General features: G+C 39.2%; 1 protein-coding gene across 23 annotated transcripts in view; it reads right to left on the reverse strand.

The window, feature by feature from the left end:
• The window catches only part of RyR (Ryanodine receptor), a 180,467-nt gene that overhangs the window by 57,277 nt on the left and 105,853 nt on the right, over positions 1 to 17,337 (reverse strand). For 14 of the 23 annotated variants that reach the window (XM_065237788.1, XM_065237783.1, XM_065237785.1 and 11 more), the window contains exon 4: positions 9,411 to 9,425. The exons of the other annotated variants lie outside the window; for them this stretch is intronic. In XM_065237788.1, coding sequence (XP_065093860.1) covers positions 9,411 to 9,425 — 15 coding nt within the window. The remainder of the gene's footprint in view (positions 1 to 9,410; positions 9,426 to 17,337) is intronic. 23 annotated transcript variants of the gene reach the window in all.

A 17,337-nucleotide genomic window follows, 5' to 3' on the forward strand; every position in this document is an offset into this window, starting at 1 on the left:
TTGTACAATTTGTTGTCAGAAAAGCAAATGAACTTTTCTCTTGGACAACTGACAACTTCCAGAATTAGCTACATGGGCCTGCCCCAAGGCTCATGTCTCAGCCCTCTTCTTTTTAACTTGTGTGTCAACGATATAGACAACTATTTGGCAGAACAATGCACGCTAAGACAACTTGCAGATGACGGTGTGGTTTCCGTAAGAGGTCCACATGCCATGGACTTGCAAGGAACATTGCAAAGTTCCTTAGATAACTTGTCTTTTTGGGCTAGGAATCTAGGGATCGAATTCTCGCCGCAGAAAACTGAACTGGTAGGTCTTACTCGAAAGCGGTACCCAGCCCAAACACAGCATAATCATTGCCTTTCAAGTACCTTGGGGTCTGGTTTGATTCAAAGTGGCACATAGTGAGGGTGCTCATCCGGGAAACCTCATAACGCTTTATAAAACAGCAATTCTCTCTGTTCTAGAGTACGGCTCTGTCTGATTTCTCTCGGCAAGAAAAAGTCGCCTAATCATTTTGTAACGAATTCAATATCGTTGTCTGCCTATGGCTCTCGGCTGTATGCACTCAACGCATAACATGAGTCTCAAGGTTTTGGCAGGAGTAACACCTCTCAAGAACCGTTTCTGGGAGCTCTCTCTTAGAACACTTATCTAATGTGGAGTGACGAACACACTTATAATTGCAAATTCTGAAGAAATTCTTGGGCTGAACACACACTCTCGATTTATGAGAATCTACCACCACTAACATATCCGACGTCTTCCTTGTTATACTCCAGACCGTGCTCACTCCACCAATCGCAGTTCCTCAATTGAATATGATCTGACCAAGAAACAAGCAACTCATGGAATTTCCGATGAACTTCGACCCATTATTATTTTCACTGAAAAGTACCAACAAGTCATTTGCGTGAACAGATATTCAACAGACCGTCTCAATGGATCCACTGGCTTCGGTGTCTTCAATGAAAACTCTAGCGCCTTCCGCAAACTCCAGGAACCTTGTTCCGTTTTTGTTGCTGAGCTGGCAGCAATCAACTTAGCATTGGGGATGATTTCGAACATGGCCGCAGACCATTACTTCATCTTCTCGGATAGTCTCAGTTCGATTAAGACTATTCGGTGGATGAAACCAGACATGCACTCATCTTATTTCCTTTCACAGGTAAGGGAGCAGATGAGTGTGCTGGTCGAAAGATCATGAATGATTACCTTTGTATGTCCCCTCACATTACTCAATTCCAGACAATGAGAATGCGGAGTCTCTCGCAAAGGTGGGCGCGCAGGAAGGCGAATTTTATGACAGGCAAATTTCACACCACAAAATGGTTAGTTGACAACCTGGAAGGAGCGGAATACCTAGCCCTGGTCCTCACAAGTTCCTACTTCACGCCTCCTCGAGTCATATGATAACAAAAGGCTACCAGCTGAAACATGGACACAGCTGGGTGGCGTAGCCTGGGCAATGTTGCCAGTTCGGAAATAGCAAAGTGAAGAGGTGCGACGCGAACACTGGCGCGGTAACCATAGTAAGGTGATAGAGGAAATGCTTCACCAAACCCGAGCGTCTGTTCACCATGGAGGAGCGGCTCAAAACGGCGTCTGTTCTCCATGTTAGGAGCGGCTGATCACCGTCCTAGTGCCAGCGTGGGACTCTAAACAGAGCTGTGCACGATGGTCCCCCGGCGAGACAGGGGGTTGGGGCAGGCGTTACAAGCCGCCCTGGAAAAAAACAAAGTTGCAAATACAGGCACAGACCTATGCGACGAAATAAGGACTACGAATGGAAACTCGGAACATGGAACTGCAAATCGCTCGGCTTCCCGGGTTGCGATAGGTTAATCTATGACGAACTTCAACCACGCAACTTCGAAGTCGTAGCACTGCAGGAACTTTGCTGGACGGGACAAAAGGTATGGAAAAGCGGGCATCGAGCGGCTATTTTCTACCAGAGCTGTGGCACCACCAACGAGCTGGGAACCGGCTTTGTAGTGCTGGGTAAGATGCGCCAACGCGTGATTGGTTGGCAGCCGATCAACGCGAGGATGTGCAAGTTGAGGATTAAGGGCCGTTTCTTCAACTACAGCATCATCAACGTGCACTGCCCACACGAAGGGAGACCCGACGACGAGAAAGAAGTGTTCTATGCGCAGCTGGAGGAGGTGTACGACGGCTGTTCGCAACGGGACGTCAAAACCGTCATCGGCGACATGAACGCTCAGGTAGGACGGGAGGCAATGTATAGACCGGCAATCGGGCCAAACAGCCTGCATGCCGTATCGAACGACAACGGCCAACGATGCGTGAGCTTTGCAGCCTCCCGGGGTATGGTAGTTCGAAGTACCTTTTTCCCCCGCAAGGATATCCACAAAGCCACCTGGAGATCACCTGACCAACACACAGAAAACCAAATCGATCACGTTCTAATCGACGGGAAATTCTTCTCCGACATTATCAACGTCCGCACGTACCGCAGTGCGAACATAGATTCGGACCACTACCTAGTTGCAGTTGCATGCGCTCAAAACTCTCGACGGTGCATAACACATGTTGAAGTCGAACGCCGCGACCCAACATTGAGCAACTACGGGACGCCTGAGTTGCCCAGGACTTCGCGCAGCAGCTGGAAGTTGCACTACCCACGGAAGAGCAGCTTGGCGCAGCTTCTCTTGAAGATGGCTGGAGGGACATCCGTTCAGCCATAGGTAGTACTGCTGCAGCGGCACTAGGTACTGCAATCCCGGACCGAAGAAATGACTGGTTTGACGGCGAATGCAAACTGTTAGTAGAGGAGAAGAATGCAGCACGGGCGAGAATGCTGCAACACCGCACGAGATTGAATGTGGAGCGATACAGACGAGTGCGGAACAGACAAAACTCAGTTTTCCGAAGGAAGAAACGTCAGCAGAAAGACCGAGATCGCGAGGCGATGGAAAATCTGTACCGCGTAAACGACACACGGAAGTTCTACGAGAAGCAAGAGAGTTCGTGGGGCAATACCAGGCGGGATTCATGGGTGCCCGCGCTACCACGGACCAAATTTTCGCGATTCGGCAGGTTCTGCAGAAATGCCGCGAATACAACGTGCCCACACATCATTTGTTCATCGATTTCAAATCCGCATACGACACAATCGATCGAGATCAGCTATGGCAGATTATGCACGAGTACGGACTTCCGGATAAACTGACGCGATTGGTCAAGGTGACGATGGATCGAGTGATGTGCGTTGTTCGAGTATCGGGGACACTCTCGAGTCCCTTTGAATCTCGAAGGGGGTTACGGCAGGGTGATAGACTTTCGTGTCTGCTGTTCAACATCGCGTTAGAAGGTGTGATCAGAAGAGCTGGGATAGACACGAGTGGCACGATATTCAGGAAGTCCATCCAGCTCCTTGGCTTCGCCGATGACATTGACATTATGGCACGGAACTTTGAGATGATGGCGGAAACGTACATCAGACTGAAGGCTGAAGCTAGACGGATTGGACTTGCCATCAACGCATCAAAGACAAAACACATGAAAGGAAGAGGTTCTAGGGAAGACAATGTTTGCCTCCCATCCCGAGTTCAGATTGACGGTGACGAAATCTAGGTGGTCGATGAGTTCGTGTATTTGGGCTCACTGGTGACCGCCGAAAATGATACCAGCAGAGAAATTCAAAGACGCATTATGGCAGGGAATCGTGCCTACTTTGGACTCCGGAGGACGCTCCGGTCGAATAAAATTCGCCGCCGCACGAAGTTGACTGTCTACAAGACGCTGATTAGACCGGTGGTCCTTTACGGCCACGAGACCTGGACTATGCTCGTGGAGGACCAACGCGCCCTTGGTGTTTTCGAACGGAAGGTGTTGCGTACCATCTACGGTGGAGTGCAGATGGATGACGAAACGTGGAGGAGGCGAATGAACCACGAATTGCACCGGCTGCTGGGAGAACCATCCACCGTCCACATTGCGAAAATTGGGCGACTACGGTAGGCTGGGCACGTCGTAAGAATGCCGCACGACGACCCAGTGAAAATGGTTCTAGAAAGCGACCCAACAGGAACAAGAAGAAGAGGCGCGCAGCGGGCAAGGTGGATCGACCAAGTAGAAGGTGACCTGCGGACCCTTCGCAGACTACGAGGCTGGTGAACTGTGGCCATGGATCGAGTAGAGTAGAGACGACTTCTTCGGACAGCAGAGGACAACAAGGCCTTAGCCTGATTGGTAAGGTAAGTAAATTTCACACCATAAATTTTCCCATTTAGTACGTCAGAGTACCCTTTCAAGTTGGCAAACCGATTTATCACGCAGTTATCACGGATAATGGCGCCACCAGAGAGTGACTTTTGAATACCCTCAAGGCCCAAGGAATAATTTAATTGCTTTGTGTTTTGCCTCTCTTTATTTTTTTTTTGTTTGTCTTGTATCCCGTCTCGATGAGTCTCATCGTCACCCACTGGTCACCATAGCCGGTAAAACTCCAGACGATTCTAGAACTGCACTACCGTTCATACTGGCGACAATGCTCTAATGAGACAACAAAACCTCACCTCAAGCTCCTCTCTTGATCCTATCCTTCGACAATGTACCCATTTAATCTCGGGTAAGCCGCGAGTATTCGACCCAACTCCTACTAAACACAGAATAAAGTGAATTTTGTTACAATGAACAATGAATTATTGGCTCCGTAAAGCTAACGCGATTGAGCCTTACAAATAAACGAACTAGATAAAAGTAAATATTTCGTGATCCATGCACCCATAAGTGTGATTTGCTATCCTGAAATCGTGAACTTGTATCACATGCAAAGCTGCTGCTGTCATTTTCCGTTGTCGTAGAATTTATCCATACTGAGTGCTCGGTTCCGTCGAGAATTTTGTTTTTATTATTAGAGAATGCAGCTGAGCAGTACCATCAGAATGGTTGCCAGACATAAAGCCAGTGCACAGCCAATGCCGTGTACCTTGAAGAAAAGGATCCCCGAACGTTGCTCCCGCCGCTGCAGTGGAAGTCGAAGGGTAGTGTTGATTTGTTGAAAGTGTGTCCATTCCATCCGCTGGACAGATGCCTGACGTCAGTGTGGGTGAAATATGCATCGAGTCTTCCATTGTTTTCTTTCCACTTCCTCACACCATTAAATTTTTTGAAAATTATTTTATTGTTGGAATTTTACAGTCCATGAACCATGTTCCCGTTTTCGAAAACAGGTTCACGATATCCAGCACTACTAATGAACATAAATCACGTTTATAAGAACTAGATCACTAGATTCAGAACAAAGTTTTCTGTTCTATGACATTTGTTGCCTTTGCTGGTGCCCGGTACACCATAAAGCAGGCGTTACTTTTGTTTTGCGGAACCCAATTTCGGAACGGAATTTTTCCCTTGCAGCAGCAAAAGCGCCAGCTTTGTCATCTTTTTGCTACAAAGAATTACTCCCATTCGATGTAGTGGAAACTATATCTCACGTGTTACATTTTTTTTTCTCCTTCCAGATTTTCCTGTTCCAAGTCGAGGCAAAATAGTGTCACTCAACCTGGAAAGTGCACATGCATCCGTTGGATCCGAGTCCCGGACCGTTAAAGGTTGGTACATAGAAGTGTGGTGGTGATGGTTATGGTGGGAAAATCTTTGCTAGTGGCTCAAAGCATGCTCGACTGAATACGAGAGTACCTGCAACTATAGGCATTAGGGTGGGTCAAGTTTGTACAGTGCACTGTGGTCCAGAATGCAGATTTAGGTGGAATGATATGTTTTGAGCCTGAAGTTGGAACTTTAGACTAAAAGTCTCTTCTACAAAGTTGTTCCTTATAGTTAGGCCCTCATTTTTATGACAATGAATTCTAGGGTGGTTCCTATTATCATTAAAATCAAAAATTTAACTTTTTTGCTTAAATAAATTAAGGTATACATTTTTCGGCAAAGTTATAGATGAGCTAATTTCAAGCAACTTTGTTGAAAATAACTTTTTTGTATTTCTTAAATTGGCCGATTTAGAGCTATTTTCTTGAATTGAGTTAGGGTGGCTCTTAAAAAAACAGTTTTTTTTGCTCTATTTTTCTTATTTCGAGTTTCTCAGCAAAGGTGTCAAGAGATAACTTTTAGATCTTAAAAGGCGCATATTTTTGATGCACAAAACTTGTCAATATGTTTCACCGATCAAGAGTTATTGACGTTTTTATACTAAAAATATGCACTTTTCAAATATTAATATCTCTGGTTGGGGCAAACAAAAAAAAAAGTTTTTTTTGCAGTATTTGAAAGGGCGTATGTTATTCTCAATCATATGAAAAAAAAGGAGGTACATTATTTTTTAAACTCGTATAAAATCAATTTGAATTTATTCATATTTTTTACTATATTTGAGTATATCTTTTTTATTAGAAGTGATACAGGCAACAAATCCAGCTATAACACATTCGTCTTAAAGAGTTTTAAAAGTCTCTAGAAGATGACTTTCATGATAAATTTCAAATAAAAAAGTTATTGGCAAAAGATGGATTTCATAGGACCACTCTAATGACAAATTTATATAAAATGTGCTAGTACATTAGTTTCAATATTTGGACATTTAGTGTCTTCGAAGAAGTTTTTGTTCTTAAAAATTCCCTTCTTTTGGTGTTTGCAAACGTCAGGGTGGTCCTCAAATTAGGGAATTTTTAAAACTAACTTTTTTGTTTTACAAAATATAAACATGTGTTGTTGAAAAAAGTAGCAGTTAAGTTACTTGCAAGCAACTTTGTCGAAGAAATTTTTTTTTATCTCTTAACGTTCTCATTTTAGAGTAATTTATCGGAGTTGACTTAGGGTGTTCCTGGAAAAAATAGTGTTTTAGCAATAACTTTTTTATTTGAAAATTCTCATGAAAGTTTTCTACTAGAGACTTTTAAAACTATTTAAGACGAATGTTTTATAGCTGAATTGGTTGCCTGTATCTCTTCTAATAAAAAGATATACTCAAATATAATAAAAAATATGAATTAATTCAAATTGATTTTATACGAGTTTAAAAAATAACATACCTCCAATTTTTTCATATTATTGAGAATAACATACGCCCTTTCAAGTGCTGCAAAAAATTGTTTTTTTGTTTGCCACAACCAGAGATATTAACATTTGAAAAGTGCATATTTTTAGTATACAAATGTCAATAACTCTTGATCGGCGAAAGATCTTTGTGCAGCAAAAATTTGCGCCTTCTTAAGATCTTAAAGTTATCTGAAGACACCTTTGCTGAGAAATTTGAAATAAGAAAAATAGAGCAAAAAAACTGTTTTTTTAAGAGCCACCCTAACTCAATTCAAGAAAATAGCTCTAAATCGGCCAATTTAAGAGTAACAAAAAAGTTATTTTCAACAAAGTTGCTTGAAATTAGCTCAGCTATAACTTTGCCCAAGAATGTATACCTTAATTTATTCAAACAAAAAAGTTAGATTTTTTATTTTAATGATAATAGGAACCACCTTAGAATTCATTGTCATAAAAATGAGGGAGTAACTATAAGGAACAACTTTGTAGAAGAGACTTTTAGTCTAAAGTTTCAATTTCAGGCTCAAAACATATCATTCCACCTAAATCTGCATTCTGTACCACTGTGCAGTAAATCACAAACCCCCTGTTCTCCACTGCTCTTCCGATGTGCATTAAGTTCCTCACAACGGTGTCAAATTTGAACGGATTTGGTTATGATCTGGATTTGCAGGAAAATTTTCAGTTTTGTATGGGAAAATGTATGGGAAACGAAATGAACCTATTAATTTGCATAACAAACATTCAAATACTACTCAAATTTTCTCCAAATCTTGGAAAAAATTGGTATGTTTCGAAGACTGCAAATCGATTAGACTTCTGAGAAAAAATATTATTAAATTAATTAAGACACATTTCACCAAACATACCTACAGTAACTTTTTGTGCAAATATCAAATCGATTTGCAGTCTTCGACAAAGTTGTTTTGTATACTATTCTCAATTTAAATCCGAGATTTAGTGAAATTTGAGCAACACTATTTTCATATTTTATACATCGAAAGACCAGTGGGGAAGGGGGGGTTAAAGTTGACCCACCCTAATGTGCATGCTAAGTGGCTCATCGAACTGTGCTGGCGGAGGAAGGGAAATATCTAGCATGGCTCCAAGGTTGACTGACTAGCGTTTTACCACTGGATGAGAGGGATGGGATCGATTTTTTTGATTCATCCTTCGCGCCGAGGTGATGAAAAAGCTATCTTCCAATGCATCACGATTCACGGTTGCATCCCACGGGAGTTGAGTATATGAGCATTCAATATATCGTTCCGCTATTTTCGGCATGATTTATAAGCGTTTTTTAGTGTTGCAAGGACACGGTGAGGCCATCAAGAGGCGGAAATGTATGTAGAAAGTGAAAAAAATATTGATTGCGCCATCGTTGTTGGAGGTAGGCCAGCTTAGTTGTCGTCGTCGTCGTCGTCGTAGTGGATGCTGTGTTTAGCTCCGTGATTTTTTATTCATCGTGCATTCTTGATTGTGAGATTTTGATTTATGAGAGCGGGAGACAACGCGAGGGTTACTGTACAAAGTGAGGCACTTGTTCATGCTTTTTGTTGTGGATGGCTGAAAGCGTCTGCTGGCAGTATACATTCACGGATGGTCCATGGAGCGAATTTCATGTATGTAAATAGTCAGTTTTTGTTACACGAGCAGCACGAGTGTTTTGTGTTCTTGTGTATATAATGGATTTTTACAAGTCCACGTGACTGAACGACACGCTTGGGAGTAACTTTTTTTTTCCACCGTTGTTTGGTAAATTATCCTACACTATCCTAGTAGCTGCATCGCGATGGAGGACACTCAAAATTGGATAGCTAGAACTTTGTTTGTGGATGTAATTTACATATGCATGTACATTCAAGGCCGGGCGCCTAACTCTATATATTGTGTCAAGTGCCGTGTTCACCAGAGGAGAAGAGGATTTTGAACCGAACAATGCATTGATCCGTATTTTCGATTCCGCTAGGAGCAATCAGTGTTAGACTTCATCCAAAAAGCGGTTTGTTTGTTTATTTGTCGGTTGGTAGGTGTCTGTTTTGCTTAATTTCATTCCGCGGCAGACTCAGAACAGAGAACAATATCACAAACACAAATCGGTCAAAGACAAACGGATAGGATAGAAATTTTGAAAAGGAGTAAATTTAGAACGAACAAAAAAATAAGAAAGAACAGGACAGAAAAACAAAAAAAAAAAACAAACTGAAAAAAAGTGCAGAAGGAAACAAAGGAGTCGTACACCAAATGCAGCCAATGACAAGAAGAAGAAAACGGAAATAAGTACAAATCATAAATGGCAACGAAAAAGATTATACAAAACACATAGGTCACGAATACGAAGTCACGGGGTTGCTTGCGGGATGAAATCTGCACCGAGTGTGTGTACTTACTACCGATTCATTGCCCTGAAATTGAGAGAGAGGTGTTTTTTCGGTGAAATGTTCTCGGTAAGCTCTAATACGTAGAATACGCGCAGAATCGATTAGAACTATTTTGTTGATTGAATGTAGGTCAATCAACAGCGAAACGTTTTGTGATTTCTCGACTGTGTGAACCATTTTTTTCGTTGATGTTTAAAGACTTTTGTGAATTATTTACTCGTTATTGTTTTATTCATTTTGATGTTTTGTTTTGTTATGTTTATAAGATTGATGGTCGATTATTTCATTTTGATAAATTTTAGTCACTGGAATTTATGGTTACTTATAAGTTAATCAAAGTATTTTTAATCTGTGATTATTTATTTTGATAGATCGTATAGCAGGATTCAAGAAGACTTTTCTAATTAACTTCCTTTTTTTTTTCGTAATTTTATACTTCAACATAAAGTTTTAAACATTTTTTTTTAACTAAACACTCTTTACTAAAGAACCATATACAATCTTCTACTGGATTTGGGAATATTTAAAAAATCTGATGTTGTTTAACAACAGGGAAACCCTAAATAAAAGGGCGTTATGTAGCTAGAAAAAAAAAACGCACCCCTCGCAATGCAAAGTTGCAGTTTCATTATTCGAGCACTATTTTGCACCAGATTTGCAATTTCTTTGGGTGAATTTATTGATGTTTCCCGTAAATGTTCAGAGAACTTCATAGAAGTTGTGAAGATTCAATAGATGAAGGAATTTTACAGAAACGTTGGGAACTTCTGAGAAGTTTGAGAATAGTTTATAGAAGTTTGGAGAACTTCATTTAAATAACGAAGAGCTTCACAAAAAAAAATCGTTAATTGTTAACAGTAAACTGTATGGAAATTGTATTTTTACAAAAACTTTAGGGAGTATCATTGAAGTTTAGGTAATTTCAAAGAAGTGAGAGGTATTTCGTACAAGATCGGGAAACATCTTAGTAGTTCTGAGAGTTTCTTAGTATATTATAGAACTTCATGGAAATCCATGGATCTTCGCAGAATTTCATGAAAGCACTAGCGTCTTTTACGTTTAAAGATATTCTCTCATATGATACCAGACTGCTCAGAAATTATTCCAATGATCTTAAGTTGTTCTAAAATCTCCAAGAAGTCCTTTAGATATTTTTCAAAACTTCAGGTTGATCAGGTATCATTCTGAAAATGTCCAACTATCCAACAATCTAAATTATATCTCTCAGATATCCTCTGATATCAGGCAGCTCAGAAATTTCTCTATGTGCTTCAAGATGTCTATAAAGTCCTCTGGATACTTTTTCAAGACTTCAGGTTGATCAAGTACTATTATGATGAAGATCTCAAACTATCCAACAATTCAAATCCTTTCAAAGGCCTTCATGTGATCAGAGATCACCACAAAATTATCAGGATGTTCTCATGTGCTCAGGTTGATTTAGTATAATTCGAAAGATCTTCAACTGTCCTCTCAGATATTTAGCTGCGATACTAGGTTGCTCAGAAATTGTTTAAAAGATAATCAGGTGATCAGGTTTCTCTATAAATAATCATACTTTCTTTACATGGTTCACCTGCGAATCGTCCGAGAACTCTTCTTGTAGTTCGAACTTGTTACCTGACACTGGATTACGAATCATCGAAGCAAACAAAATTTGCACACGCACACATTTGTAGGGATGAATATCAAACGCCTTTTAAAACTGCGCATTGCGCTGATCGTGTCAAATTTTCATGTTTGACAGTTTACAATTTTTGAACTGTCGAGTAGTTTGAAACAATTTCGAAACTCAGCATTGCGAACGGCCTAAGAAAAGTATGGAAGACTCCTTCGAAAAGTTCAAATTGAACTGTCAAATTCAACCCACACGCAAAAAAAAAAAACACCGTTGCGATATTCGTGAACAAAAAATCATGATAAACTGAACTACTAGTTCTTTCGAATTCATGAATTAGTTCCCATAAACGAGATCGAGTAAATCGAATTTTCATGAATCTAATCTCAAATCTGTGAACTTAGTTCACGCCTGTTCAGCGCAACTAGCGATTTCGTAACTCTTAGCAAAATACAAAATAACATCATGATTTCGTGATACCATGAAACCATAATTGAGATTTTCGTTCCTGAAATCGTGAGCTTGGATCTCATGCAAAGCTGTAGCAGTCATTTACAGGTTGCTGTCAAACTTATCCCTACTGAGTGCTCGGATTCGTCGAGATAGTGTGTTGCTTATTAGTGCATTCAGCTGACCCGTTTCGTCAGAATGGTGGTGGAGTTCATCAATCTGGCTGAAATCCTCGAAGGGGTGAACCAGTGATCGTTCTGTTTCAATGCGATAAAACGGTATCAGTTGTGGACACAACTTTGAAGATTGTCCCAGAGGCGGCTAGTTGAGACCATAGAAATAGCATGAGAGGGAAGGTGAGCAGGCACTGATGCAGCTAGCATCAATGGGGATGTGATCAGTACTTGTTGCTTGTTATGATGATGATGATGAAGGTGGTCGTAACTGCGGTCATGGTGACCGAAGATCCGTTGAATTGATAAACTCAATGTGTGTCCACCTACCCCCTGCTGCCAATTTGGAGAATGGATGAAACCTGCATTGTTCGGTTGTTGCAGCCAAGTCTTCCGCCTTTTTCAGATTCCTTCCACTGTACAATCCAATCAAAACATTGGAAATTATTTTAATGTTGATGTTTTACAGTCCATGAACCATGATTCTATTTTCGAGAACGGGTTCACAATACTAAGCACAACTCATGAACTCTAATCACGTTTACCAGAACAAGATCATGATTTTCAGAACAGAGATCACGTTTCTATGACTTGTGTTGCCTTTGCTGGTGCCCCGTGCAACTTAGCGTAGGCGTTACGTTTATTCTACGATTTTTATTCATGGTGTACTTTCGTAAACGAAAAATTGACTTGTTCCGAAAATCGTGACTTGAGGTTGACAAATTTCGGATCAGATTTTTTCCCGTGCAATTACTAAGTACTATAATCGTGAATAGTTTTCCAACTCAGTACATTAGACTGGCCCCCAAAAATAAAAGTTCTAATTTTCCACGGGCCAACCTCTAGATGTGTGCCTTTAGGTGAGAAAAAACCATTCTCTGAAAGTTTTAGCTCATTTTGTTGTAGGATGAGCTGGCGCTTTTAGTTTGAATTTTGTATGGGGATTTTGGATCAAATACATGAAAAAATGACACTCATACACTCTATCGATCACAAAAAAGTTTCCTTATTCTTGATTTTATTCACATTTTCAAAGCTTGTACTTCAACCAATGAGTAACAACTTTTAAGAAGACCGCATTTTTTTAAATACTAATTTGAGCAAAGTTATTTCTTATAGATCAAGCTACATATTCTGAGCATAAAAGAGTTTGCTGAACCAGTTTTATGCACGAAACAGTGAAGGGGATGTTATTTCTCCATGAATTTCGAAAAATATCCCCATTTAAACTTTTAGCCAAAAGCGCCAGCTCGTGTTACATCCGAATGAGCTTAAATTTTCAGAGAGTGGTTTTCTCACCTAAACTCCCATATAAATGTGGGCCAGTCTACAGTACATGTTATCCAGAATCATGAATACATTTCTAAGTTCAATATATAGTAATGTCTTCGTTGTCTCTTCTTGGACAGAGGTCTTGAAATATTTTTGAAGTCTAAAAGTGAAAATAATTGTTTCAAAGAAAACCGTAGGTTCGGATCGTTCGCTTTTCAAAATTCGGCCTAATGACCCATTCGACCTAATGGCTTTCGGACTAGTGGCCTTCGGCCTAATGATATTCAGCCTAACGATATTCGGCCTAATGATATTCGGCCCAATGATATTCGGGGCAATGTTATTCGGCCTAATGGTATTCGGCCTAATGATATTCGGCCTAATGAAATTCTGCCTAATGATGTTTGGCCTAATGATATTCGGCCTAATTATATTCTGCCTAATGATGTTCGGCCTAATGATATTCGGCCTAATGGCCCTATACCTTCACTTTTTACTCCGCGTTAAATTTAACGCAGACATTGGAACACAGCCGGATAATTCGTTGCGTTAAGAAGAAATGAGTTTCAAAGTTTTGACAAATAAATTGTGCGAGAGAGATTCTCAAGATTATTCTATTTGATTTTTTCCTCTTCCAATTGCATTAAATTTCTCACAATTGTTCACTAGGGGCAATGAATCAAGTTTGTGCTCGAATTCGGATATTTAGACTCTTTAAACGCCTAACGTTTAAAAATGGCGTATTCGATATTTTTCAATAAGTCATAGCATAAAATCGGCTTATCTGACAACGTCTGAGACAAAGTTGCAGGATACCCCGTAACGTGGGTAGATCACCTTTTCGTGGTACGTTATGGGATGTAAGATCTACCACCGATTCCTAGTCCTGACTACTTAAAACTAGGGGAACAGGATTTTTCAGTAATCCAAGGAACACATCTTAGTTCTTGTTACTTTTTATGCCTTGTTGATAGTGACAAGACTCGGCTTTGCCCACCGAGGATGATCTTGAAACAAGGAAAAAATTAGTTAGTTAGTCTTAATCTATGTGATTCCTAATCTTCTGTTTGTTGATCTCTAGTTTAATGTGGTTAAGATAAGGGTTCTAGGGGTCATTCCTTAATTTTGTTGCTAAGGAATCCAATTTTGACTGACAGAGGGGCGCGCCTATGGAGGGTGTTTCAACTCTCCGAAGGGTATAAATAGCAGAACCTTTCAATTAGAGTCGGATCCTTGTGATAAATGCAAGAATGACAACTGTAAAAAAAATTCGAATATTTTATCATTTCTCAATAGTGATGGAGTAATACGACATGCTAAACTAAGGACACGGGATAGACTACAATAGATAAAATTACTGGTCGCAGTGGTGTTAGGTGCCGAACAGAGGAAAAAAAAAGTTGTAGGAAATGGGAAATGTTAAAAACGTTATGAACTACTTCGGCCTAAGCGACCATTTTGGGCCTATCAAGCAGAAAACAACCAATAAATCCATGATTTTGGCGTTGCGGTAAATTATGCTTTTGGTACGATACTTTAATTTTAATGCTACCTAACGAAGTCAATAAGAACGCGTGATATGAATGTTTGCACCCAATATTCTCAAATACAAATGAATTCTTATCTTCATCTGATAGGCCGAAGTGAATTCATTGGCGTTTCAATGACGTTTCAATGCGTTACGCCGAGCTTAGAATCTGTAGACCGAGTTTGGCATCAAGAAACAGTGTTAGACTTTTAACAATATCTCAAAAAAAAAATTTATCTTTATCAAATCTTACGGTACGTACGGAAAGGTAAATAAATTTGGAAGCCATCAGTGATCATCTGTTTGGCGCTAAACTACGCTTGATTAAGGAAGAGTTGTACGGGTTGTGCTTAATTGGCCGGAAATGGGGTAGTTAACCCTATCAACTTTTTTCATATTTTGACGAAAATTAGTTATTTTTTCAGTGTGTATTTTATTTATTTATTTTTTTCAGAAAAGGCATTCCAGGATCCTACAACTTTGTCTCAGGCGTCTTTTCAATTAGATGAGCCGTTTTTATCAGTGCTGCCCAAGCTTGCAAATACTCATTACTAAAATAATGTTTTTTTTCTTCGGAATAATAAAACCAAAGATGGTATGATGTCATGTTTTACTTGTAACTTACAAGAAGAGGTTACAAAATTTGCGTTTGAAACATAAAACCTGTAAATGTTGCTTTCTATGAGTCACAATCAGCGATTTGCTGATCGCTGAGTGAGTGAGTGAGTGAGTGAGTGAGTGAGTGAGTGAGTGAGTGAGTGAGTGAGTGAGTGAGTGAGTGAGTGTGTGAAAAATGGCTGATTGTGACTCTCATGAAGTGAAATAAACAGGTTTAATATGTCAAACACATTCTTTGCAACCTCTTCTTACCAATTCAAAATATGATCATAGTATCAAATATATTATATTAACAATATGATCCACTCTTTCGCTTAGCTGGCGAACCGAATTTTTAGCGATGAAAGCACCTCTGTGGCCAAAAAGGCTACCAATGTATTTGTTTATCGTCATGAGAGGTAAACCAAATGAATAATAGGTTAATATTTAAAATGAATATATTTCAGCATTTTATTTTATTTGATGACAACAGTGACATGTCAGACAAATTTTAAAGTAATATACACAATGTAATTAACGAAAATAATTTGACTCTTACTTTTGTAATAAGTGCTATATTCGCATCCCTAGATTGTAATTGAATGATTGTTGCTGACCTTTTTCAACGCTAGATGGTGTGTGAAGCAATATTTTGCGGGTCGCCATTGCAACATTTGGAAAATGCATAAATGGATCATATTGTTAATATGATATATTTGATAGTATCTAATTATTTCAAAATTTAAAAAAAAATACATTGTTTTAGCTGAAATGAGTATTTGCAAACCTTGGTGCTGCCATGGTAAATTGAGCTTGAATTTTCATATGTGCGCCCCCAATCACCTCAAATTCAGTCACTCCCTTTCACGAGCGTCCATTATTGTAATGTACTAATGTATAAATACATGTAAGCACAATAAGATCCTTCTCGGAACTTCCCCGAACTTCACGTAACTTCTGTAAAGATCTCTAAACTTTATGTAAATTTCTTTGGGCTGCTCTCTGGACTTCCCTGAAATTCATTAAACTTCCTAAAAGTTTTCTGGACTTACCAGAAGTTCCCTGAACTTCCCTGAACTCGTCAGAACTTTTTAAAAGTTTCCTGAGGTTAATGGAATGATTTTAAAGTTGTTTGATCGTTCCTGAAGTATGCTAACGGATTTCTATTAAAATCTCTAAAAATTTTTGAACTTCTATGGCTTTGGCTAGGTTCCCAACATTTACTAGAAGCTTTCGAAACCGTGATTTCCCTGGTGCTCATGAATCTTCTCTAACGTTCTCGTTATTTTTCTGGAATTTTCAAAACATCTTTGAAGTTCATTGGACCTCTGTGAAGTTCTCCAATCTTTTCTGAAGTTTTATTAACTTTTTGGAGTTCTTTGGACTCCCATAAAATTGTCGGAACTTCTCTAAGGTATTTTTTCTGTAATTAACATCCGATTAATTTGCTGAATTTAATGGAACTGTCTTGAATTCATCGGAACTAATTCATCAAGATTTTTTAACTATCCTGAAAACATAAACTCTCCTAACAAATTAGAGCTTTCCTGAAGTTATCGTAACTGCCCTAAAGGTCTATGTTGAATTTAATTCAACGGGACGTTTCCAAAGTTATTATTCCCGCCCAGATACAAATGAATAAATGGAATCCAATTGTTGATATAGTGAGAGTATAATTTTCCTAAGTAGTAGGTAGATACATAATCTTCATTAGATTTCATTCGTATAATAGTGTTAGTTGTATGTTAACGTTAAGGTTTTATTTTGCTCTAGCTTGCATATTAGCTTAGGCAATGGTACGAACTTGTTGTAAGTTTAATGTAATTTTAGATTACTTACGTTTAGTTCCCTTTGTAAATTTCAACCTCAATCCAATCAAAAGAGCAACTGATAGTTTTAGCAGTAAGGCCTGGTAATCATATAAATAGTTTAACTAATAGTTTTTTTTTGTTTTTCTTCATATAAATTCATCGTCTGCATCTCTAGGAGCTTTAAGAGAAATTACTCTTACCGATTCTGGTAGCTACTTCAGTACATCGGGTGTAGCTCAGACGTAGTGATAACAAAGGTATAAGGTTAGCTGTAGGTCCTAAATGTAAATAGTTGATATCTTTTAGTTATAAGTTTGAACTTATATATAACTCCTTACCAATTTGATCGTAGTTACTTTACACTAGTTTAGGTTTATACACTAGCTTTAAGTAATATAAATACACCTATTAATTAAGATTAACACTCTGTAGAAATTAGCATGCTTCTTGGCATGAAACCATCGTGTTTACACATTTTCCCTTTTGT

Source organism: Ochlerotatus camptorhynchus, unplaced genomic scaffold, assembly GCF_037179485.1.
Source record: "Ochlerotatus camptorhynchus isolate MF236.1 unplaced genomic scaffold, CSIRO-AGI_Acam_v1.1 ptg000646l, whole genome shotgun sequence".
Classification (NCBI taxonomy): domain Eukaryota; kingdom Metazoa; phylum Arthropoda; class Insecta; order Diptera; family Culicidae; genus Ochlerotatus; species Ochlerotatus camptorhynchus.